This window comes from Manacus candei, unplaced genomic scaffold (genome assembly GCF_025592945.1).
Source record: "Manacus candei isolate 608988 ecotype Guabito, Panama unplaced genomic scaffold, ASM2559294v1 h1tg000014l, whole genome shotgun sequence".
Classification (NCBI taxonomy): Eukaryota; Metazoa; Chordata; class Aves; order Passeriformes; family Pipridae; genus Manacus; species Manacus candei.
In genome coordinates this window covers 48,512,480-48,538,015 of record NW_026138062.1, presented here as the reverse complement: position 1 = coordinate 48,538,015, position 25,536 = coordinate 48,512,480, and the positions used below count along the sequence as shown (strand labels likewise).

General features: G+C 39.3%; 1 protein-coding gene across 13 annotated transcripts in view; it reads left to right on the top strand.

Annotated features, from left to right (window-relative positions):
* PICALM (phosphatidylinositol binding clathrin assembly protein) overlaps nt 1-23,172 on the top strand; it is a 68,265-nt gene extending 45,093 nt beyond the window's left edge. For 2 of the 13 annotated variants that reach the window (XM_051779243.1, XM_051779237.1), the window contains 11 exons: nt 562-711; nt 2,579-2,659; nt 5,219-5,326; nt 6,230-6,361; nt 6,451-6,481; nt 7,314-7,413; nt 9,166-9,189; nt 11,201-11,260; nt 13,477-13,581; nt 19,397-19,499; nt 20,444-21,894. In XM_051779243.1, coding sequence (XP_051635203.1) covers nt 562-711; nt 2,579-2,659; nt 5,219-5,326; nt 6,230-6,361; nt 6,451-6,481; nt 7,314-7,413; nt 9,166-9,189; nt 11,201-11,260; nt 13,477-13,581; nt 19,397-19,489 — 884 coding nt within the window. In that variant the 3' untranslated portion in view covers nt 19,490-19,499; nt 20,444-21,894. The other 11 variants (XR_007903073.1, XM_051779249.1, XM_051779242.1 and 8 more) reach the window with 11 other exon arrangements.
* The last annotated feature ends 2,364 nt before the right edge of the window (nt 23,173-25,536 follow it).

The window sequence follows — 25,536 nt, the reverse complement described above, 5'->3', positions numbered from 1 at the left end:
CCAGATGCCCCAGGTACTGAAGGAATTGCTTATGTCCTGTATGCTACCTTGGTATATAGCTCATGAAAACTTCATGATGCTCAGTAACAGAAAAATCCATAACCACAATTTGAAGAAGGAAAAGTACAGCTCAGTTGTTTTTGTTGGGATTTTTAAAGCTGTCCTGAGGGTGGTATTGCATCGAATCCTCGCTTAGCACCTGGGGTTCTGTTGTGCTGACAGGCAGTCTCTGCTCCAGAGACTTTGTTGCTGCAAGTGTCATACTTATTTTCAGTATAAAACGCACTCAGGAATAAGCAGTTTATAAGACCAAGGTGTTATTAATTAAAAAAAAAGGAAATCTGTGGCTAATATCTGTAGTATTTTTCTTGAGTAGAGAATAGGTAATTCTGGATAATTTGAAAATACTACAATTAGCTAGATCATCCTGAGTTTAGAGGTGTCAGGAGAAAACTATACCTCCTGGACTCTTCTTAACTCTGCTCTTTTGTACGTAGGAAGCAGCATGTAACTAAATCCATCTCCCTTTTCTTCTTTCTCTTGCTCTCTGGAATTGAACAGATCCTTTTTCTGCTACTGTTGATAGTGTTGATGATGCCATTCCAAACCTAAATCCTTTCCTTACAAAAACTAACGATGCTGCTCATCTGTCTGTGTCTTCTGATGTATCTACTTTCACCAGTAGGACACCCACACATGAAATGTTTGTTGGTAACGTACAATTTTAAACTAATTTCCTAAAAAATTTAACATAATTTTAGTATGTTTTTGGGGCCTTTCAGAAGCTAAAAGCTGGTCGCTGGTCATTTGGGGCTGGTTTTGTGCTATGTTAGAATTTGATTTAGTAACTGTGCCATGAAAATGCTTGGCTTCCTAGATGGGATTCTACCCCAATGTAAAGAAACTCAGTTATAGTTAAAGCAGTTGCTTGAGTGCAGTTTTACACAGTCTCTTATAGTTGGGGAATTTTAATTTAAAATACTACATATGTCTGCAAATGAAAAGAAAATGCTGCTGCTTTCTTCCTCAGGTTGCAATGTTCCTTTTTTTAAAAAAGGGTTTTTTTCGTAGTGGATGTTTTTCCCGAGTCATTAACAAAGTTGATAGAGCCCTGCACATTTTGGTGGGTGATCTACTCAGACTGTTTACCTACGAGGCAATAAACTAATAACTCACCTATTAAAAACTGTTGACATCTTAATTTGGAGATGGCTCAGCATGGCTGTCTCATTAGAAATCCTTCTAACGTTTCTGTTGGTGCAGCTGTATAGTAACTTGATTACTTTTCAATATGAAAAGTCCAGTTAGCTTTCATAGACTAATGATCAATTAATTACATGTCAGTTCTGATAAGGAAAGCTAGGTTTAAAGACAGTTGTACACCACAGGCTGTCTTTATGCTGGTTGAACCCCACTAGAATTGATAAAAAGAAAAATCCAGAATCTTACAACAGAGAGGGCTTTTTTATACCTTTTATACTTGTTAACAGAGATAAAAACAAGGAATGTCTTTAGAGATATTCATACCACCTCTACCTTGTCGCATCTGCTGACTAGTTTCCTAGTTTGTCTGCCTTTAGTGGAAAGAGAAAGCAAGTAAGATGAAGCTGAGCAACTCTTGCTGTGAACTTGTCTCCAGAGTTCCCAGGGAGGATTAGTTGACTGAAACAGCAGTGTACAAATACTTTAAGTTAGTACTACTGTGTAACAATCTGCCCTGTGCTTTTAGTTTTCCATGCTTCCAGTAAAATTTGTATGGTTCACGTGAATGTAGAGTGATTATTTGAAATACAGCTGGTTTTTTTTTAAAGTAGGATGGTTATTTAGTCAGATGAGTTTCCTCTGTATAATTTGTTCTGCAGTCATACAAAGAGTTGCGGTGCAGGGCTGTGAACAAGGAGCCTGGTGGGTTTGCCTGTGGCGTTTGCTGGTCTGAGTAGTACATGACAGCCCTGAAGTCATTGGAAATGGATGGCATTGATACATTGCATCCCCTTCCAGTGTCTCATGCTCTAAGGATATATCTAGAACCAAATTGTGGCCTCCTGGCAAATTGATATGTGAAATGTAAATGCAGTTTTAGCTGTAGCACAGTCAAGGTGCTACGATAATGTGCACATGGATTTAAAATAACTCTTTCTGGTTCTTTAGATCATTACAATCCGTTTACTCAGCTAAATCCTTTTGTGGCAACCAAATATGAATCCACTATTGGGCTGTATCCTTATACTTCAGGTATAAGAAAAATGCCTTCAAGCTTTTACGCTCATTTCTTTCAAGGGTGTAAAACATGGCATTTGGTTGGGAAAAAAAAAAGTTTTCATCTTAATATAGCTGTTGCTTCGAAACTGTGCTTTCCCCTTTTGTGTTATAGAGTGTGTAAACTTGTTTCTTACTGTATGTCTGTGTATTGATTTCATTCCATTGGTTCTATGTTATTAGACTGTTATGTGGATTTATAGACTGACCTGAAATTAAAGTTCTGAATAGCAGATAAACCGTATATCTTGGTTCTCTTTCTGTAACTCTCCCTCTTCTCCTTTCATGGCTTTCTCTCTTGTGTGATACGCCTTATCAGATTCTTTTTGTGGTCCTCAAGCTTACCCTAGCGCTTCTCATTTCCACAATGAGCCTTCTTCTGTAGCTGGTCTATTTGGAGGTAGGTAATGGGATCCAGCCTTACCACAGACACAGAAGTTTGAATGTGTTGTGTGCCTAGAACTAGTAGGTTATTGGCTACAGAAGTGCGTTGTTGTAGTGGCTCCAACTGTTATTCCTGTGCTTGTGCCAGGTGTGTGGTCACAAATGGTATGTATTTTTTTTTAGTTTGTGCTAAACTAAGGCTTATCTAATCTAAACATGAAATGAGTATCTCCCCATTTCAGGTTCTCTTGTAGTTAACCTGTTGCTACATACCACACAAAAGACGTGCATGTTTATAAGTATCTTGTCATCTTGCTCTACCTCATTGTTTTTAAGGTAAAGGGATTGGGATGCTCGTGCTGCTTATGGCAGTTTTGTTGGTATATTACTCTTAAACAGTGCACTAAACTAGAAATAAGCTTTACAACAGAACAGGAAAAAGAGGTATCTGCTGCATTAAATTAATAAATAAAATTTAAAAATTATTTGTGTAATGTCTGTGTAGTACCCCCATAATGATGCTGGTTCGGGAACACTGTCCTGACAGTTACTAGACAGGCTGTGGGCTATGACAGGTGATAATCTGTCTAAACCAGGTGAATAGGATGTGTTAACACTGCTGAAATGCAAGGCTTAGGAATACCTTCAGTAAATGATTTGTAGAAGGGTTAGTTCTTAAAAACCCCATAAAGTCACATTTTAGTTTAGTGTCTTTGAATAGAAATCAGCTCGAGTCATTTAACCAAAGGTTAAATACTACAAATGAATCTGTTCCATATCCAAAAAGCAGGATGATTAGTTTCTGTCAAGTCTTGCCTGTTTATTCTCTTGAAGGAACTAAATTAAAAATACTGACCTTTACACCTTTCAAAACATCCATGTTAAAGAGAATGCCCTGGGCTGGTGGCTGATACCAAAAGTAGGATTTGATCTTTTCCAGAGGCTGATTCAGAGGAGTTCTGTGTATTGTTTTGTCTTGGAGCTGGTCTCATCTTGTTAGCTTCATAAAAAAACTCAGCGTGGTTCAGTTAAGGCTGTTTGCTAAAGCAAAATATGAGCTATTTTAAGTCAAGTTTTCTATTAGTACAGGCACGGTTTTAAGAGTTGCAGGACATCCCATCAAAAGAATTCCTGTCTGCAGTTCAGAGTCTCTGAAATGGCTTGTCACAACTTGATGGTGTACGTGTCATAAAGATACTCATTTTGGTTAGTTGATTGTTTACTCATGATCTTTTCCCACATTACTGCTTCCTATGTTTTGTTGTATGCTGTTTTACTCTGATTTGGTTTTAATGAAAACTATGTTGTCAAAATTCTTAGTGATGGATGCTTTTCAGTTAGGAGTGTTATGTTCCTTTAAGACAAATAGAAAGGAACATGTAATCCGTATTTATTTTTTTTCTGTGAACTTACTGCTCAAGGGTAGCATTCTGTAGTTACTAATTTTTTAGGTGAAATGTGACTTATTTTGGGAAAACAGTTAAGATTGAAATGAAGTGCTGTCACAGCAGGCTAAATGAAAGTATTCTCTGTCAGTTATTTCTATCCACTGCAGTGTTCAACTGCTGAAGTATTTGTGATTCTTTTATTTCTCTGCGTGATCCCGTTTTTGTTAGAAACCAGAAGAGCTAGTTTTCAAGATGGCATTGCATTTTTTTTTTATGCTTTTCATATAAAGTAATAATTACTTCTGTCATTGCCTGAATATCAAGGTGATGTACATGCATGTGCTTGTGTGTGATCATATTTAACATTGAAAAATTTTAGAAACAAATCAATATTCCTCTCTGTATTACTAAACTATCAACTTAAAGCTGCTGAACATCATACGCTATGCTTCGTACTGCAATAAATTTTCAGTGTTGAAAAAAATTGTGTTTTTGTAGAACACTACTTTACAGATATATATGAGACAAATGGAGTAAGTTTAGACAGAAATAGGAGTTGAAACTTTGCTGTAACTCCCCTTATCTTGCAAAAATTTCTAGAAACTTGCCTGAAAAACGTGGTCAACTGCAGAACGTGTATTCAAAAATATCTAAGTAAGCCCTATGAAAATGATTAGTATTATGAGAGTGTCTAATCGAAGGCATTGCTAGTCAGGTACCTTGTGAGAGTTTGAATCTTACTCCAGTTGTATCTAAGAGAAGTGCTGCGCTAATGTAAAACATGGAGGGAATAATCTTCTGGCGAGTAATCTTGAAACAGATTCTGCACCTAGCCAGCTTCTTTTCCTGGAGAAGCATGGTGATTATTTCCTCTGTAATTTTGTTGTAAGTGTATGGTAAAAGAATAAGGAAGATGCCAACAGTCAGAGATTCAGCAGTTGCAGGGGTGTGTCTACTATGGCCTCTCTGTCCAGTTTGAGACAAAACCTCTCTTTGGAAGAGTAGCTTCAAATAAAGACCAAATAAATTGCTCAGTGTCAGGGTGTAATCTGAACCTTTGAGGTATTCCTAGTCTTTCTGCAGTACTGAAATAATCTAAGTATTTATTTGTCTTGTCTTGCATAAAGGTGGATTTGTGGGAAATGCTGTATAAAAACATTCAACTTCTTTCTTTTTTTCCCCTACAGGGTTCACTCCATCTCCTGTTGCTCAACCACAGCCATCAGCTGGCCTTAATGTTGACTTTGAGTCTGTGTTTGGAAACAAATCTTCTAATGTTGTCCCAGATTCTGGTGGTAAGAGACTTGCTAAAATAGATGACACATGTCCTTTAACTTAATTTGTTCTTGAGGTATAAATCTCTTAATCTGTATTTACTAATACTGCTGGGACAGAGTTTCAGCTGAAGAAAATAAAACTGACTTTAAAAGGTCAATAACAGCACATTAATCAAGTAATTTTTCCTTACATACTATTTCTACCTGCACCCTGCTGAAATGCTTACGCTGATTTCCTTCACTTAAATATTTTGTGCATTAAAACTTAACACAGTGAACAGCCTTCGTTTTTATGTGCTGTTAGCTGAAATTAAGTCTGGAGAGTGTGGTTGGAAGAGGTGAAGTGGCATCTTCATTTTATGGATCTGTGCAACACGTTTTTTGGCACTTCTTTGCCTATTCTTTTGACATTAAGATTAGTTCAGAAAATGGTCAGTTATCAAAACATACACAGTCAATTTGGATTGCAGTCAGCAGGCTCTTTCTGTTCTTTACAGCATCTGGAAAGTAAATATTTTCTGGTCTTTTGATATTAGACTCTTAACATTGGATTTTTTTTTTTTATAAACCAGTGATTTGCTAAAAGCAGATACATACATGTTTTTGTAAGCAAGATTGAACTATTTTGGATATTTTTTTCTTTCTTTGGTTTACATTTTGATTGTGCTATGGTCACTGGCAATCCATTGCATGTAAAGTTGATATCACATAGGTTAAATTACTGAAGTGAAATCTCATTTCCATAGTAAATATCTCCTTTATAAAGAGGCATAATAAGTTTTGTCCTTCTTGTGTAGAGTAGCATCACTAGGTTAAATTTTATATTTTTGCCATTGTGTTGACCTTGCTGTCTATTTAATCAAATGTCATGACAGTTGTGGAAGGCCTGTGATTCAAATCACTTATGTTTCTCATTCCAAGGCTTTGATGAACTAGGTGGTCTCCTAAAACCAACAGTGGCCTCTCAAAACCAGAGTCTTCCAGTTGCCAAAGTACCGCCTAATAAATTAGTGTCAGATGATCTGGATTCATCTTTAGCCAATCTTGTAGGCAGTAAGTATGCAACCACTAACATGTAAATACTTATTTAATTCTTTGAAACCAATAGAATTTCACTAGTCTCTTTTGTTCCTTTGTGACAGATTTGGGCATTGGAAATGGAACTACTAAAAAGTGAGTATGCTTAATCGGAAGTTGAGCATTGTGATTTTCATGATAGTAGATTGTTATGAATGTATGTGTTGAAACCAATGCATAACAACATAATGTTAACCTTCAGAGCATTTTTGGGGTTGTACTTCTCATCCAAGGGAAATGAATTGTTGAGAGCTGTTGGAAGGTGGCTCTAGACTGAGAGGTAGTGACAGTGGTAGCAGCAGGCAAGGTGTCCTGTCTGTGATTCCTTTCAGACATTATCTATATTGAAGAAAAAGAGTTCATCAAAATGTTTCTTTGTAGTTGTTATAGGTAGTCACGGTACACCTTAAATACTTCGTGTGATCCGAGGGTGTGCAGAGCTGTATTAAAGATTATGAAACGACAACCTCTGTCTTGAGATTGACCTTTAGACAAGTGAATTTTGAAGCAAGGTGTGTGTGTGTTCAAGAGTAGTGAATATCTGCTCTAGCAGCAAAGTTGAGAAATGGGATTAGCAAATTTCAGGCTTATTGGGACCATCTGTGTCAGCTCTGGAATAATTCAGAAATCTAATGTGCAGTTGCTCCTGACTAAACTATCTTGTCCCAAAGGAAGTCCAATACACTAACTTACCTATTCTGGGGAACTCAACTAAGATTAAATACAGCTGAGGAGGCTCATGCTGAACATCTTGTCTTACTTTTCCAAGCCAAAATGTGTCATCATGAGACTTTTTATCAACTCCTTTGCTAAATGAACTTCGCTAATAAAAGAAGTCTCATTCCCAAGTGGAAATGGTGTTTACCTGAGGAAGTTTTGTAAGAAAGTCCAATGTTTTCTAACAATTCTTAAAAAAATTTATTTGAAGTGATGTAAACTGGACTCAGCCAGGTGAAAAGAAACTAACAGGTGGTTCCAACTGGCAACCCAAGATTGCGCCTACAACTGCGTGGAACGCTCCAACGTTGGTAAGCAAATACTCATTTTAAGTTAGTGAGTTCCCTGCAACTTAGATATGCAGGATGATGTATAATGGATGAATTTGAAAGTGATCTATAGTTGCAGTAAAAAGGTAATAGAAAACTGAAGAAGTGATCAGTTAGAGATGTATACTGCTTGGGTTTGTTTTTCTTGGTTGTGTTATACTAGTAAATAGTTTGTGATGAGACATGCAGGTTTAGCAGGTGTTTGAACAGCGCCTCTTATGGTGAGCAGCCTTTGGGTTTCGCTCAGTGGACTTCTCAAGTGACAGGAAAAGGGGGAATGGCTTTAAACTGACAGAGGGTAGGTTTAGGATTAGGTATTGGAAAGAAATTCTTTACTGTGAGGCTGGTGAGGCACTGGCACAGGTTGCCCAGAGAAGGTGTGGCTGCCCCATCCCTGGAAGTGTTCAAGGCCAGGTTGGATGGGGCTTTGAGCAGCCTGATCCTGTGGAAGGTGTCCCTACCCATGGCAGGGGCATTGGAACTAGGTTATCTTCAAGGTCCTTTCCAACTCAAACCATTCCATGAGTTTGACATAAAACTGTGAATTCCAGGGAGTGAGTGGATACTTCTCTGTCTAGAGAAGTAGAAGTGTGAAAGTACGCCCTTCAGGTGCACTGATACATTCTATATGTATACATTGCAACTTAGCCTGCTCTAGGGGTGAGAACTGGCCCCATCGATACTTGCAGAGCTGTCTGTGCAGTCATGTGGGCTATAGCTTTCTTGATGTACATAACTACTGCTTTCCTGCCCTGGTGTGTGCAGCTGTTTTTAATCCTTGGCAGTTTTGCTGATCAACTTCATGTCTATTGTAGCGGGTAGTATTGGCAAGGACTTTGAAGTGGCATGTAGTACAAGGGCTCTTAATTACGTAATCAGGACTTTACAGAAGTAGTTTTCACAATGCTCACAGAACATTTTTGCATGTGAATCCTACTCACCTTTTCACCAGTGTCCTGAAGAACTGTACATGTACAGAACAGGTAGCAAACAGCCCTCAAGGATTTATTGCATCTGACTCTCTAGCTGGAGGTTGAATCCTCACTGTAGTAATGCTGCAGTGTTGTGGATTTGGAAAGGGAGAACTTATCTCCCTGCGTGCAGCACCTCTTCCCTACCAAGTGTCCCCTATCAACTCACTGCCTTTATATAGGGACAGATGTTTGTGGATCTTACTGGAGGGTGTGTAGATATTGAAGAAACTGTAACTACTCACCTGCGTTAATGACTGGTGGTTTGAGTTTACCTGTGTGCTTGAATCTGTTTAATAACTCGTCTTGTATATGCATCTTCTTGTGATAAGTCATTACATTGAACAGCTTTTATTATTTAGAGATACTGTTGAGACACTTCTCTTCCTGTGAAACTGTTCTAAACATAAAAACCCGGAAACAGAAGTAATGTAAGGGGGAAAAAACAGCTTTGTTTTCCTCTGCTGGTCTATTTATTGTGGAGTTGCTGCTGCTTGCTAAATAGATATGCTTTTGAAAATCTTTGAAAAAAAGGCATATACCAAATAAATGGACTATGCAAACCAGTGTCAAACCTAATAACAATGACAGTATCACAGGTGTGTGTTGTCTCAGTAAATGACTTGAATTACAAGAATGTGTTGGGGTAAACATTTAATGTATTTGTGAACTAAAATGCTATCTGTGTATATTCTGTTGTGTAAGTATTTGCTTCTAATCCAGTGTTATTGCATTATGTAATTGTTCTCCCTGGGAAATACAGAATGGCATGCATTTTCCACAATACGTAAGTGAAACAACCCACAGCCTTTTTGCAATCGACTGGCATGCTGATATTAACCACTGCTGTTGCAGAATCTCATAACCTTCTTGCTATTTACACATTTCTCATTTTAAAATCTTTGGTGTGCCAAAAATTGAGCTTCTCCTAGCATACACGAACTTCTTAGGTGGTGTGCAGGCTCTTGACTCGAATGATGGCATGGGAAATACCAAGATTATTTTTCCTTGCTTTAAACTGTACCATCTGCTGCCAGAGAGCTGGGGTGTGTGTCTGTGCTGCCTTTAATGCATTTGGTGAATTCTGAATGAAGATAAAAATATTGTGTTTGAATAACTGCATGAAACCTCACGAGCTTTTGTTATATTTGGCACTCAATCCACATTTATGGTAGATCTTGATTTTTTTTTTAAATTATTTTTAAGTGGGGAGAGACCAATATGTCATTAATAAAAAGAAAATTCATGCAGATAGTGTACAAAGGGCAAGCAATAACCTGTGCTTGCTGTCTGAGGAACACAGGCTTTCACTTCAAAGGACTTTTTTCTTTATGTCAACAGCAATATTGGTCTTTCCCTATATTCTGTTTTATTGCAGGGTAACTCTGTAACTAAAGGATACTTGAGCACTCAAAAAAAAAAAATTATTCAGCATGGTTGTGTAGGTGTGTGTGTACACAAACAAAACAAAAAATGTAATTTTCAGGATAGCTTTGTCCACTGTGTGAAATATATGGATAGTACACTGTCTCTAAATGATTCTTTGTCTTTTTTGATGGCAGTTGAAATGCCAATTACACTGGCTCTACTATATAAGAACAAGCAGCTGATACCTTAGAATTGAACTCAGAAGCGGCTTTCCTGATGTCCTGTTCTGGATTTTATAATTTAGCTGCTTTAGTTAATCCAGTATGATTGATATTTTATCATTTCCCTCTTTTCAGTATCAATAATGTCTGTGTACCAAGAAATGCTTATGGCATTTGTTTTGTCACAAATAGGAATCCCCACAGCAATACCATGAAAACTAGTCTCTTCTTTCTAAAAGGGGAGACTTAACAGGAGATGGAGAGGATAGACAGCAAGTTATGAGTATTTATAAGCACCAATTTAGAATCTGAAAAAAGAAACAAACCAACTTTTTTGTCCTTGTAAGAGTTAATATTAATTTAGAAAGTGAATAAGGAACTGTAGAGCAAAGAACATGGTTAGGAGATGAACTCTTTCTACATCCATCTTTCTAAGAGTTATCAGCTGTTTTTCTATGTATATATTGCCAAGCTGTTTACAAAACTTAACTTCACCCCAGGTTTTGTCTGTTGACAGCAATTGTACCTTCATAAAAGTACAGTAAGTATGTAAGGGTAATATAAACATATCTACCAAGTACTAAGAGGACTTATAGTCTGTTCAAATTCACAGTATGAAGGAGGTATGGGAGAGGGAATGCAAGCTGTATATTCCTGTGAGAGTCTAATTTATATTGAAGTGTGGTAGGATAGTTCCCATAGTGTGTCCATCCTGGCTAAGGAGAAAAGAATTTCTGTAATGTCAGCAGAAGCAATGGTAATTTGGTCTTTCAGTCTTTAAAATTGTCTTTTAAGACTCCTTATGTACCATTACTTCCGATGCTGAAATATAAGTATGTACTTCATGGGATTAAAACAACACTTCTGCTTCATGAATATTTTCTCTCAAACTTCTCTGTGTCCTGTACTGTGGTCCCTAAACAGGATGGTGAAAGAATGTAGCTTGCAGTTTAGTTCAGATAGCCAGAATCCTGATAGGTTAAAACCAAGTACATAACTAAGATTTGCCAAGATGGTCTAGAAACTTTAGCTTAGGTATTGTATTCCATCTGAATTAATTAGAAAATCCTCTTAACACCAGACTGCAAATCCTATTTATTCTTTGCTATGTTTATGACAAGCTAAATGCTGCCGTTGATCATAAGCAATGCCTTACCAGTACACAGTTTTATCTTCCTCCTCTCAGTTCACCACTGTTTTTCACACCAGGCACCTCCTGTAATGGCTTATCCTGCCACAACGCCAACAGGAATGATGGGCTATGTGATGGTGAGTGAAATTCCTACAACTGGAAACAGTCAAATGCTGTATATCGTTTGATTCCTTACAGTTTGGTAGCAGTTGTTTTTCTTAACTATTTTACTGAAGATTGAATTTCAGCTCCCACTGGTTAATTCTTCATCAAATCATTAAGTTCTGGTTTTCTGAGCTACTTCAGTTGTGTTTGTCTGAAATTAACTCTGCCCTTCCTTACTTCGCTTGTTTTTTTTGTAAACTTCTTGAGATGGAACTAGATGATCTTTAAAGTCCCTTCCAACCCAGTTCATTCTGTGATTCTATGAAAGTTAAGGCAGTGTCTATTCTTGGGGGACTTTATTGGTGTAGAAATAAGTTTATCATGTGAGTAATAGCTGCTTACAGAACAGAAGTGTTTTATTGGTGAAGTGAAGCCTTTCTTAAATACCTTCTGCTGAGGTTGGGATCAAGTACCTGTAATGATTAATGCTACAAAACTACAAGTTTGTAACACTACTATGTGGCATGTTGTTGGTTGAGAATTGAATCTTATTGACACACCAGTACCTCAAGGCTTTTGATGTAAACCCGACCTTCCAGCTTGTTGCTCTGAAAATTTTTTTTCTTAGCTCAAATTTTAGAATATTTCTGAAATTATATCCCTTAACTCTGTTAGTATGATTTTGATGCAACACAGCTTTGCTGGGTGAATGAAAGGCAAGAAAACTTCAGTAGGACAGTTATTCTATTAAATGTCTCATGGATTAGAGAAAAAAATTAAGTTAAATGTCTCATCATATAACCAAATTAGTGTAATGTCTAATAACTTGTATATGCTCAGTAAGTGAACTGCAGAAGTGGCCAAGTGTTTTTGAGGGTCTTTTGGGAGAGTATCATATCCATGAACTCCCATATTCTTGTTCAAAGTTGTTGTGGCTAAACTAGTGTTAGTGTGGATTCAGACTTTATCTACACAACTTTGCACTGATGGGACCAGCAGCATTTTCATAGTTATTTTGATTCAGCAGCTGGGGAAGGTAACAGACATAGTGTACAGGAAGCAGTCTTGCAGGTTATGTCAAGCAGCTTTTATCCTGGGGTATAAATGCCAGTGTGAAATGAAAACTAGAATTAAGGAACCATGGCTCTGTTACCCTGAGTTGCTGCTACTTGTTCATACACCTGCAACATCTGAGTAGGTGGGTGAGATGGGCCATTACAAAATGACCAGTGGGCTCTGTAATGCATCCTGAAACTGTCCCGGCTCATTCAGACATTACCGAGGACATTTGCTACTGGGAATCTCTGAAATGTTGGCACGTTTTACTACCCTCGTGTTTAATTTTTCCTAAAAGCAGTAGTAGGGACCACAGTTCTAGGTCCCTTTCTAAGGGTGGCCCTTTCTAAGTGGCAGGCTTTTCCCTTGGTGCAGGCATGCTGGGACAGGCAGTTTTGTTAGTGCTGTAGTGCTGTGCCTGGGCATTCCCTGGCTGCTGGTTCCTGTGTCTTCCTTGGGCCAGCAGTTGTTCCTAAATTATATTTTTTGTAGGGTGTTTTCACCAGGGTCAGTTTCTTGAATGGGTTTACCCTGTGATTGCCCAAACAGCTGGTTGGCATGAAAGGAGGAGTACCACCACCACCAGTATTAGTCGGGGAAAAGCTGCTTGGAATGGGGATTGCTTCAGTGGGACTGCTGCTGGCTGTTAATTCAATCCTGAGGGAGTGCCAAAAGCTGTGCTAGAGATGGGCATCTGCTTTAACTGTAACCTTATTTGTAAGACCATTACTACGTGTGGAACTCCTAATTTGGCTCAGCTAGAGTGTCGGTAACACTTTGATTGCATAATGACTTTGTGTTAATTGCCAATACAGTTCTCAGTTTTCAGTTTTTCCTGAATGGTGTCAGCTCTGCATTGCTATCTGTAAACTGTGCTTGTGCTTTCAGAGGCAGTCAGGGAAGTGCTGTCAGACTTTGGTTTTGGGAACAGGAGGACCAGCGCAGATGCTTGTGCTTAAACAAGTGCTTCAGGTCGTTGCAGCAAGATATTGAATGGGCTCAGTCGGATAATTCCTTGAAAAGGCTCTAATGTTCCTTTCATTTATTTGCAGAATATTGTAGAAAGATCTGACATGATTGCATATCTCATATAATGAAGCCTTTTCACCCATTTTCTATTTTCTTTTCTCTCCTTAAATGCTTTCAAAGTATTATTGCTGTGTGTGATTTGATGCTGTCTGGATTTTTTCAGCCGTCACAGATGGGAGGCATACCAGTAATGACACAGCCAACTTTAATATACAGTCAGCCAGTCATGAGACCACCAAACCCTTTCAGCCCTGTACCAGGAGCACAGGTGTGTATATTCAAGTATTGCTGCTGGGAATGAATTGCATGAGGCAGTTTCCTTAAAAGTATTTCAATATTTTCTTGTGCTGGACAAATGTACTGCACAAGCCCAGTGGTCCATGGAAGGCTTCCTTCTTACCTGCTTGTATCCAGGTTGGCAGCAGCAAGCTTGTGTTACAAAAGCAAAGAGGGTAGTTTTTTAAGGCATTGTTTTTCTCAGAATGTGACAATGCCTTAGTAAAAGGATAAGAAAAGTTGATATCTGTGCTCTTTACTGAAGATAGGCCTTTTCCCCAAAATCCAATTCCGTGCTGATTTACCACAGTATGTAACCAAGTGTAAGGTGCCTGCTTGGATTGCAGCATTTTTTAGGGGCCCAACAGGGTGTGTGCAGCCTTTTATGTCTATGACTGTATTAGATGGCTCTGAAACTTGGTGAAACCTCAACCCAACGCCTGGTTGTTGGTCCTGACCACCTCAGGGGGAGGCACATGGAATGTTCGTCTAGTTTGAACCGTGGTAGTCTCCGGCAGTTCTTATATTCCTCCTTCCTGGTTTTGCAGGAGACAGTATTTACAGCATAGTGAAGATATGCAATAGCAATAGTGGCCTTTCCTGTTAATTGTTACCTTAAATGGAGTGTTCTTTAAGTCACCTGCTGACCTGCTTCTCAGGATACGCCGTGTCTAGATTCATTACCTAACATACTGCAGTGAGTGTGCCAAAGGGCTACTCTGAGTGTTAAGAATAATTTCATCAATACTGGAGTTAAATATATACCTTTTATTGTTTGTTCTAGAAACTTCTGTCACTGGATACTTTCTATCTGAATGCACTTTTTTAATCCAATAACCATCTGAAGAGGGGACTTGTTTTTTGGTTGGTTGGATTTTTACAGAAGGAAAAACCGTATTAACTGTGATTTACTTACCCGTAAAATGCTTCTTTTTGATGTTCACCCTGTGCATTATGATTCTGTTATAAAAATGAAATATATTGTCCCTGTATATTTTGATCTTACTATAAAGAGCTCTGTCTCTATAGGTGACTGTTTAAAAGCATGCATGTATAACTTAGTTAGGTATAGTTGGTTTATGTGTGGGGTTTGGGACTAAAGTGTGGAGAGAAGAGAATTCAGCAGTAAGCTGGAAGGGAAAAGAGCCTCAAGCCTTTTCCAGTGCCTCAGTCTGATCCTTTAACAGGAAAGGCTCTCCTGTGTGCTGCCAACAGGCAGTGTGTCCATTGTCGTCCTTAAAACACTTCCCTGTGGATAGATTTTTTTTTTTATTATTATTTTTAAATGCTTTATCTCTAAGGGATGCAGTTAGATTTCTTTAGCTAGAAATGCAGTTCTCAGTTGACTTTCTCTTGGACTTCTGAGAGCTGCTTTGCACATTCACTGTCACTTAAGTGATTTAGTATCTTTCACGTGGGTTTTATACTATTTCAAGGGGAAAAGTAGTGTTTAGATAGTTCTTAAATAAAAACCAAGTGAAAGGATCCTCAAGGATCCTCAAGGATAAGAATTTTTTCTACATCAAAAAAAAATCAATTTTTAAATGATCCTTAAAAAAAAATAATCTGCCTACCTGCCTGATTCAGTTATGAACAGATAGGTGAGTCTGAATAGCTCAGTGAGCATTTCTGCTTCATTTGACTTTGCAAGGCTTGGCCTAGGTTGAATCCCAGCTGGCTGTCATAACAGGAGAAAGAAGAATTAGTCACAAGTGAGGTGTGTGGAGCTATATTTATTCTACTTATCTGACAACATATTTGGCTCCTGTAAGAATTAATTTGGTAGAGAACACACCCTTTGAATCAGCATTTGCTGTGTGACTGAGAAGGGTTTTCTCTGTGTTGCTGGCAGGTCTTGCTTTGGTCTTGCTGTTTAGTTTTCAAAAGTCTGACATCAATAAAGCAACTTCAGTGAAACAAAGGCTGCCTGTGAGAACTTCTCCATGCACGGCAGAGGTGGCATTTATTAATGTATAGTCACAGAGGGGAGTTACACTGTTATCACACTATATTTACTGTATGCTTAGTCTTGAGGCTCTTCTGAGAGCCTGTTTGTCATTTTAGGTTTAGTTAGTGCTCCTGTTGTGCCAGAAATAGAACTAAGAAAATAAAGAAACAAAAACGTGTGTTCTTGGGGTAAGTAAACAAATTTCAATGAATAATGGTTATCTGAGAGGCACACAGTTCAAACTGCCCACATGGATCACTCTAAACACCGTTATTTGAATAGTGGTTTTGTCTATGGTGTCATCATTGCCAAAAACTAAATTGTTTTTCGTATTTACTTTTAAAGCACCAGATTATATCACCTCTAGTCTGCTGATAGATCTTGGTTGTTGTCTACAGTAAAGAAACCTGAAGGTACTTAAAAGCATGACGACAGATAGGAAGTTGTTGCCAAAAAATTACATTGCCAAGTTGTAGCGTGTTCAGAACTCCTCCTGCTCTGTAAACAGACTGGGAAAATGAGCACTGCGATGTTGTTCCTAACTGGATATTCGTAAGGATTTGACTTAATAAAGGTATTTTTCCTATCTCTAGACATACTTACTTTGCAGGTGTTCTCTTCACAGCTTTGCAACTTTATTCCTAATTGTTGCTGTCAAAAGCAAGGGTAATTTGGCTTTTAAGGGCTAAATAATTTGAAATAATTGAGAGTGAGACTAGAACAGTTGTTTCTTTTGACAGTCTAGATGCAGAAGACATAGTTTTAAAAGGTGTGCACCTTTTATCTTTGAGGTCATTTATTGCATTAGGGTCAGTATTTCCCACTTGAGAAAGAAAACAATAGTTTTCATCATGATAAAATAGCAGGCTTTGCACACTGCAAACTGTTATATCATGCTGCCCACAACAGTGAGAATGGTTGGAGTTGTTTGATTAAATTTTTGCTGGAGAGTGTGTGTGTATGTCTAAGGAAGGGGCAGGCTGAAGCAGTGTCCAAGCAGAGGGATGACAGATGTGATACAGTACAGCAAACACAGAATATTTCAGACAAGCCAGATCTGACTGATGTGCAGTGGCTGAAATGTGGCTGCCCATCACAGGGCCCAAGTGTTGCAATGTGCAGCTTGAATGTTCAGACAAAATGGTATCTTGTTGGCTGGTATAAAATGGTACAGTCATGACAAATTAGTGATGTTCCTTGAAGCATCACATGTTCTGGTGTGATTGCCCCCAGCAGGGACATAGCCTTAGGAGGCGGGAGCAGCTGGCTAGTGAAAAATTAAGGATTTAAAATGGAATAAATAAATTACTCAACCTACTGCCAGCATCTATGCAAATTGTAACACTGCAGTTGTTAACTCACTGAATTGTACAGGCCAAGTAGCAGGAGTGATTGCCTGGTGATGGAGGATAGGTAAATGTGCAAATGAATAAGTTGGTTTTGTGGGTGGGTGTTTTTTGTGGTTGTTTTTTGGTTGCGTGTTGGGGGATTTTTTTTGGGGGGGGGTTGTTTGTTTTATTTTGTGGGGTGTTTGAAACTGTAAGAACAGGGTATGAAGTTCAGGACAGACTTATGCCAGAAAGTGGACTTTACAGATGCTCACTTTGGCACATTATCCTAAAATATATGCTAAAACAGCTTGACAGACTTGTTCCATGAGAAACCAGAACGTAGCTAATGATGGTAGTCAGCCCAACACTCACTTATGGAGTTGGTCTTGCTATGACTCAGGGGAGTTTTGTCTTTGTTAGAGGCAGTGAGAGGTGATGACTGCTCTTGGAAGTGAGACTGAGCTGTCTGAGCAATGCGGTGTGTTACATTTCAGATCACACAAGCAGTAAGGGCATTAAATCCACAGTGCCAGGTGTATTAGCACTACAGAAACTGATGGCCAGCACTGTTGTTTTAAATGTTTCTCTTCAGAAACTGCTAAGGTAGGTCCTGGGTTTCAGATCCATTTAGAAACAGTAATCTGGAGAGGTGCAATGTAGGAAACTGTCTGACTGTACTTGCCAGATACTTCTTTTGGGCCTCCTTTTTAATAGTTAGAGGAATCTTGTTAAAATACGTATTTACTATAAGATGCTGTGTCTTGTCTGAATTTGACTGTGGCATATAGGTAGTAGCATTATTAGGTTTTTTCCCAGATTTTAACCTGGACAGGCTTCCTGAAATTTCCACTGTTACTGGTTACATGCTGATGTTGCACAAATGACTCTTAACCTACCAGTCTTCCACACTGCTTTCAAACTGGGACATTATTTTGGACTTGATATCAGTCGGAGATTTGCCAACTCAGTTTAACAAGACTTTTAAAATGTGACTTCAAGTCATTTAACCATGAAGAGAAAGAATGTCTCCTGAAATCAAGTGGCAGCAGGCATGCCTTGCTGAAGTTAGGACTCTATTGGACCATATCATTAGTCTGGCTCAAATCCCAGAGAGTGGTGGGGTGTGTTGGGCTATGGCTTTCCAAAGGGAAGAACCAGGTTTAAGAGGGGAACATCTGACATCCTGAAACTGCTTCTCAAGCATTTTCCATTCTGTCTCATGATTCTTCCATAATCTGTTTATGGGGACTGGATCCAAGTGCCCCACTGGGAGTGGGGTTCTGGGAGGAGATGAAGATTCCAATGCAGATCAAGAGTGCACTGACCCTGAAAGAACTCCTCCTCCTCATGTGGTTTCTGAGATACACATTCATGTGAAAAATACAAATGTGCAGTTGGCAGTATTTACACTCTGAGCACTTCTGCAAGCAGTTCCCATAAGCACATTCCCTGTCATGCATGGGTTGGCAGGTGTCTGGTGTTTCCAAAGGAAATAGGTCTTCATGCCATGTTTTTTGCAGAGGGTATGGAGTGCAGGTATACACTGGTGATTAGTGACTTGGTTCTGAACAAACTGTTCCAGTGACAGAACCTGAATTGGAGGATGCTGACTTTTATTCGTAACTGCAAAAACATGCATGTTCTATCCGAGGGGAGGGCAAACAGAATTTAATAGAGCACCATTTATAACTGGGAAAGTACTAACAAAGAAGGAAAAATAAATCAACAAACAGCAGATCCTCTGCAAGTACAGCCTGCAGATTATTGGTCCCTTCCAGCAGTAGCAGCTGGAATGCCAATATTAGCCACTTTTAAATTATGTGCTTTATGTGGCTGAGTTTGTAGTGTGGGGCTTTAATACGTGGCTGTAGGATGTGATTTTTGTGACTGCATAGACTGTTGGTCGCAGTCTTCAGTTCTCACCTAAAACAGCAGCAGTTGACAAACCCAGCTTTTTTCCTTTTTTTTTTTTTTCCTCCTCACAGAATATATCTCATGTTCTCCTTCTAGGTCCCAAATTGAGAATTATCCATTCTCTGCTCTCCAGCCTCTTTTTATATGCATCTTATTTTGACAGGAAAAGATAATGAGAGCTATTTCTTCTGGAGAAACCTTGTGGAGAGCTACCGTGCTCTGGCCAGACCCCACCCTCATCCCTCCCTGCCAGTCTATAGTTTTCCCAGTTAAGCAGGGAGAGTACTAACCTGTTTCACAGAAGTCAGGCTGAGTATTTTGTATCTTCTTTTGAAGAAAGCTGCTGTGAAAGTGTGAGGTTATCTGCTTGTTTGGCAAATGCCATTGGCTTTTCCTTTCTGGAGGGTCACGTCCAGCTTGTTTCTGCATTACACCAACCACTGAAGAGGCTTTGTTTTCTGTATGACCAAACACCTTGTTTTAGTAGTTGATTTCTGCCAAGTTTGCCTCTTAACCTCCCCTTGTCCTTTCATTACACGTTCAGCTTTCATATTCTGTCATTCTGAGACCTTGTTTTCTTTTTCTTTCCCTTTCTCTGTCCTCTTTCCTACTAGCTGTCTGCAGCATCCAGCCCTTCCAGTCAGAGTCCTCACAGAGCCTCAGGAAAGGATCCCTTTGCAGAGCTCTCTCTCCAGGATTTCTTGTAGAACAACTTAGGTATTGTCCATTATTCTGGGGAGATGCTGGTATTTGTGATATGAAACAAAGTTCTAATTCAGCTTTTATTAAGATGGCTAGAACTGTTTCTGAAGGAAATACAAACAAGTCATGTTGAGTTGGAAGCATTGTGGAAGTGACTTGGAAACTGTATTTAACTGCAGGGTTTTAAAGGCTGATTGAGTTTTTTTGCTTCGGTCTGTTGGAAATGAGGTTTGATAGTTCCCTTCTGAATGGCAGGAGCCAGCTCATGTGGTACTTGCTGCAGTTAGGAAGAAGGAACTGGTGCTACCTGGTGTTCACCATTCCATCAGGAAAATTATTAGAGTTCATGGTTAGCAGCACAGACTGACTGCTGCTGGCAGACTGCGCTTCCCCACATGGGCTGACCAAAGATTTCACTTCTTGCAGGAGGAGCTGCTTGGTTCATGTGTGCCAGGGTTCAGTTTTGGTGCAGATGTGCACTGGAGGAGTTGTGTTCTTTTTTATCAGTTGGGGCAGGCGGGAATTACATCCTAAAATGAGTGAAAACATGAAAAAATTTGAGAGTTCATAGTAGAAGGAAAGAGCAGGCTTATTGCACACAGCAGCTGCTTTTCTTTGTGCACTTCTTCTGGTTGAGCATGAAAAATGACCTTGAGTTCTCTTCATAATGGCATTGGTCTGTGTTAGGCTGCCACTGATGACTATGTTGCATGGATAACTAGGGAGCTTTTTATTCTTAACGCAGAGGTGTTCCAAAGGCTGATGTCGTTGGAAAAACATCCTGATGGCTTTTGGTTGTTTCCTGGCCCTGGTTTTTGTAAAATTTTTAACTTCCATTCAAACCTTCAGATCATGGGGTAGCTTGGGCATCAGAAGAATGGAAATGTTTGAAGAAGACAGGTTTATAGTGAAGTCCTACTTCTGTTGGATGCTAACCCAAGGGTTTTTCATCTTTCCAGATTCAGTTTATGTAACTGTATTAGATGGAAGAAAAAGGAACGTTTCCAAAAAGATGTGCTCAGCAGTAAACCCCCACTTCCAGGAAAAAATGAACTTCAGCCTCTCAAGCTCTCCTCTTCCATTAAGTGATGCAGTGAAATGATGAAGACCAATGAAGGAAGCTGGGACACCTCCATAAGAACACAAGTACACAACACAAAGCCAAGAATTGCCATGAATTAAGACCAAGATCTATTTTTTGTCCTGGTGACTAACACGTCAATACTCTCAGCTTCTAATAATGTCCTTAATTGGTAACGTATGAAGAGAAGCCTTTACTCTGGAAATTGAGATTGGTGTTTGGAAATGCTGTCTGGAGTGGATATGTGTCCTTTACCGTAACTCAAAAGAAGACTCTGGGCAGGGGAGGGTCAAATCCTAACTCTTAATTCTGCAGTTACCTTTTCTTCAGTCCTCACAAATGTAGGCACAGCAGTAATGGAAATTAACTTTTTTTAAAAATTATATATTCAGTTTGCAGTAGACATTCCTTATGTATTATTGTTTGTATTTATTTATGATTATCAATTTAACATTAATATTGTATCAAAAAAACCTCCTTATGAAAATGAGTATGGATGTATACAGTATGTCTGATTTTTATCCACAAAGAATGAATCTGATTCAGAATGCTTTTCAGCTGACATACAGAGCACTAAATATTTTAAAGGTCTGAATCTAATGAATTCTCAGCATATATGGGAATTAGGGAAGAGCTGTAAAATGCATTAATCCTTATAGTCAATTCTGTGCCTAGGATTTTGCAAGGGAACAGTTAACTGACTAGAAGAAGCACTACATTTTTAATTCAGCATTAGTGCATTGGGAAGGAAATTTATTGCTTTGTGCTTGGCATGTCATTATTTTTACATTTGACATTATAAGGCCTTTCCAAAATGAATGTGAGGAATTGCTTTCACTTTAAGACTTTCCTTCTTTTCTGTAAAAAAAATAAAATCAAGGTGTTGTGTGTTGGGGGGAAAGCCTTTTCAGTTGGCTTGTGCCATGTTTATGATCACGTACCTTTTAAAAGTAAAAAAAGGGGAAGTAGCTTCCTTACATATGTCTAGTGGGTATTTAGTTCACGAAGAATTAAAGTAGCACTGTTGATCGGTGCTTTGTGTAAATACATCATAATTTTTGGGTGGAGTGGGGCCTTCAGAAGGATAGTCAATGATATGAAAGCAATTCTGTACATGAATTAAGCATACTTGCTGCATTGTCTCTGCAGATTCTATTTTTGTTTAAAATATTAAAATGTATGTTAGCAAAAATGGGTGGATTTTCAAATAAAATGCAGCTTCCACAGAACTTTTGTTACGGTATGAAAGTCTGAGGTGCTTCTTTTCTTTTTGCTGCTTAAAATGTGCACTGATAATTGCTTTGTTTACTTAATAAAATACCAAATGTATTTCATATGTGCATATTGTATTGCAGGAAGTGCAGCACTACGAACCTGTGACTGACATGATCCATACGGCACCTTCCCGGGGCTGCTGTTTGTAGATGCCTTCAGTTCCAGTAACAAGTTGTCTCATTCTTCCTGACTTAATATGGTATTTTACCATCTTCTAGTTTTTAAAAATATTCATGGCAATAAACTTGTACTGTTCATAACTGAGCAAGCAGCATAAATATGCCCTCCAAAATTCCCTAATCTTCTAGCAGAGGGTAATGCTGGAAAAGGTGTGGACAGTTTGATGGGACCATCATCTCTAATTAGACACAGGGAGGGTTGATAGAAGTGGAACTTTGCCCCTCACAACCACCTGAGGCTTGTCCTGACAGCATGCATCATAAAATGATCGGTACAGGTTGGTAGATTTGAAGTTTCTTTCTAAAAGTGTGAATAAAGAAACCCTGAAGCTGTTAGAGTACATAACGCACGTGCCTCAATCTGGGGAGTTTGATACATGGTTTACTTAAATTTTTGTCGTCCTACAACTCAGACTTTGTGTGGGACTGTGCCCTCAGAGAACAACTCAGTTTTTGCTTGTGGTCAGAATATAAAAGATGTGAATTACTTGCATCGGAGGTCAGCTGGAAAAAAGGTGCACATCTGTGGCCTGTTAGCTGAATCTGTAACTGCCAGGGTACAGATTGTTCTGAAGCAGTCCAGAGTTTGGGTGGAGGAGGAAGGTCTACCTTCCTCCTCCTCCATAGCCTGGTGTGCTGGGTTATGATAAAAACAGACACCAACCTTCCCATCTTTTTAGGCCTGTGGTGCTCTCTGCAGAGTGGTTTAAGTCTGGTTTGAGGCTTTTACTGCAGATAGATTTGCGTTCCTAGAACTCTTTTGATCCCTTTGGACCCCCTTTTGTGCGGCTCTGGACTCGAGGTTGCAAATCATGAAGGTGACAAAAAATTCCCAACACGCTAAACCGCCTCTTCTGCAGGGATGACGAATTCCTGTTATCCTTTACGGGTCACTAGTTGTTGCTCTGAGTTCCTTAACAGCTGCTGTGCAGGTTAAACTTTCTTGTTGAAGGCCTTGCCTGTAACCCTTGCTTTTTGGTTTACTCCTTGGAGACAAACTGGCTTGAGAATTTTTCTGAGCATTCCTTTCCATTTACTTTGTTCACCATGTTTGCTTTGGGTATCACTGGAATAATAGTTTAGCTTAATTTAAAAAGCATAGCACACAGACATGCTTCTTTTAAATTACTGGCCCTTTTCAGTAATGGGGGATTGTGATAACCTGATCGTCTTCAGAATTGAGTTCAAAGGCTGTTTAATCTAGAGGAGCCCACTCTGTCTAGGGAAGCTGCCTGCTCTTAGCAAGCAAGGGAGGATGCAGTGCTTTGTTAGAGGGATGTTGTTGCTCTTAAGAGCTTTGTGTAGGAAACTGGTGTCTCAGAATAGACACAGTATTTTTAATTTTTTTTTAATCAGAGAATTATGTCATTAATACAGCTGGATTTATCTCTTGAGACAATTACTCTTGCCAGAACAAGAACCTGAATAATTCCTAACTTTGTGTGTTTTCTAAAAGCCCAAATGTAGAATCTTCATCTGGAGGCAGATCTAAATTCCTTTGCTGCTTCTGTTCTTTGTTTCAAAGTCACAAACTAAACGGAACTGTACCTCAGGACATGTTTAAAAGCTGTCTATGCATGACTTTGTGACATCAGAGGGTCTATTTAGCCAGCTACTGGAATAAATCACACACTTTGCCAGCTGCCAAACAGCCCTTCAGCAAGAAGAAGGGACAGGGTGAAACCCTGCATCTTTTATTAGACAAAAAGTGCCTGTTTCCAGAGCCTGACACAAATTTCGTAGCAACATAAATGAATTGCAACTAGAAGGCCATGACACAATTGAGATAAAGATTGTGGCAGAGGAATTAGAATTAAATGCTAAAAACACTGAGAACGATAGTAAATGCTGATGGGAGCAGAAGATTGACAAGATAATGTGAGGGGTAGTGAAGAAATGTGCTAAATACAGACAAAAAAGCAGCACTAATGGAAGCATATGTGAACATATGTGAACTGAGGAAGAGCTTTCTCCTTGGCCTGTCAGCAATCTGGTGACTTGACCTTTGGAGCTCTCACACCACAGTGGAGAGAGTAGAAACAAGCTTGACATCTCCCATGCAATTTGCCCAGCAAGAGAAGTCTTTGAGGAAAATTGCTGATGTTTTCCATGTTCAAACTGGAGAGCGAAAGGGACTTGGCTGATCTGTCTGCTGCAACCTGGCTAGATCAGGAGAATGAGTGAGGAGGAGAGAACCCTGAGCAGGTTCACTGAAGGTGTAACATTGCTACCACCCACTCAGCAGCACCCTTTTGTATCTGAAGGTTGAGTAATACTATATCCATTTCACTTGTGGGAGATGACCTGCCTGAGATAACAGATCAGTCTGAGTGAGTAAAACATATTTACTTCTTTTCTTGCTTCTCTGATGATGAAATTTCCTGAGGCAAAGATCAAAAAGCCCTGGAACAAAGAGCCAACTTCCTTAAATTTCTGTTGTGTGAGGCGATAATGGTACAGAGAACATGTTGGATGCAAGCATATTGCTTTGAATATCTGGCAGCTGTGGTGCACGAGGACCATGGGGTCTCGGGTTTATTTTCATAGCGTGGATCTCTGCTTTGTTCACAGTAGTAACTGCTGAACTTCCCCCTGCCAGCTACGGCAATGGCCTAAGTACTGTTTTTTCAGAAGAGCAGTATTTGATACAATTTTAGTGTCTTGATACAATTTTAGCTCCTTGCTTCACTTTTAGTGATTAAAGTGAGGAATAGATCCAGCACCGTGTTAAATCCCAGTGTTCCATGGCTCAGTGGAGGTGTTCAATGGGCCACATATGGCAATAGTTGTTGGCATCTTATTACTAGGCCGTGTCCTGAAACAGCATGGTGTTTGTGGGATAGTGCAGAACATGAGCTCTGAAGTGTAATATTACAAAAAAACATCCTTCCTTTTATGGTGGACTCAAAATCCAAGGGAAAGTCTTTTTTCAGAGGAACATCCAGCTGCAAAACATCAGTGGCTAAAGATGCTAACACCATTGGACTCTGTTCTGTGCTTGTCACTGTAGTGTAACTTTTCAGTCCATTAATTTCTGCCTTGACCTTATTCTGGCAAACTCCTTTTAGCCCACAGAAGCAGAATGTTTAATAACTTCTCTCTCAGAAAGCAGCCAAACAAGAACAAATGCTGCAGAACAAGTCTCTTACCCTCATTTCCCAAAACATGCAGGTCTAGACCTGTGGAAAGAGTGCCTTGTTACATAACCTAGCTGCAGCAGAAGCTGCAAACCTCTCAAAAAGGAGACCAAAAGTGAAGTAACCCACATTCCCTGCAGCTCAGTCTGGGGGGGAGATCATACTTGCACAGCCAGACTATAAAGCAATATAATCCAGTTGCTTGACTCAACGGGGAAGTTGCTCAGAGAGGGTTCAAGCCAGCAGTGTGCTGAGATAAGCAGCTCCTTTCATCACTGGAGTGGATACAGGCTGTCAGCACCCCCCACCCCATTGGGCTTTTTAGGTATTCCATGGATTAATGTTTCTCAGTTCCAGGTCATGGACCTCAGTTCTATTAA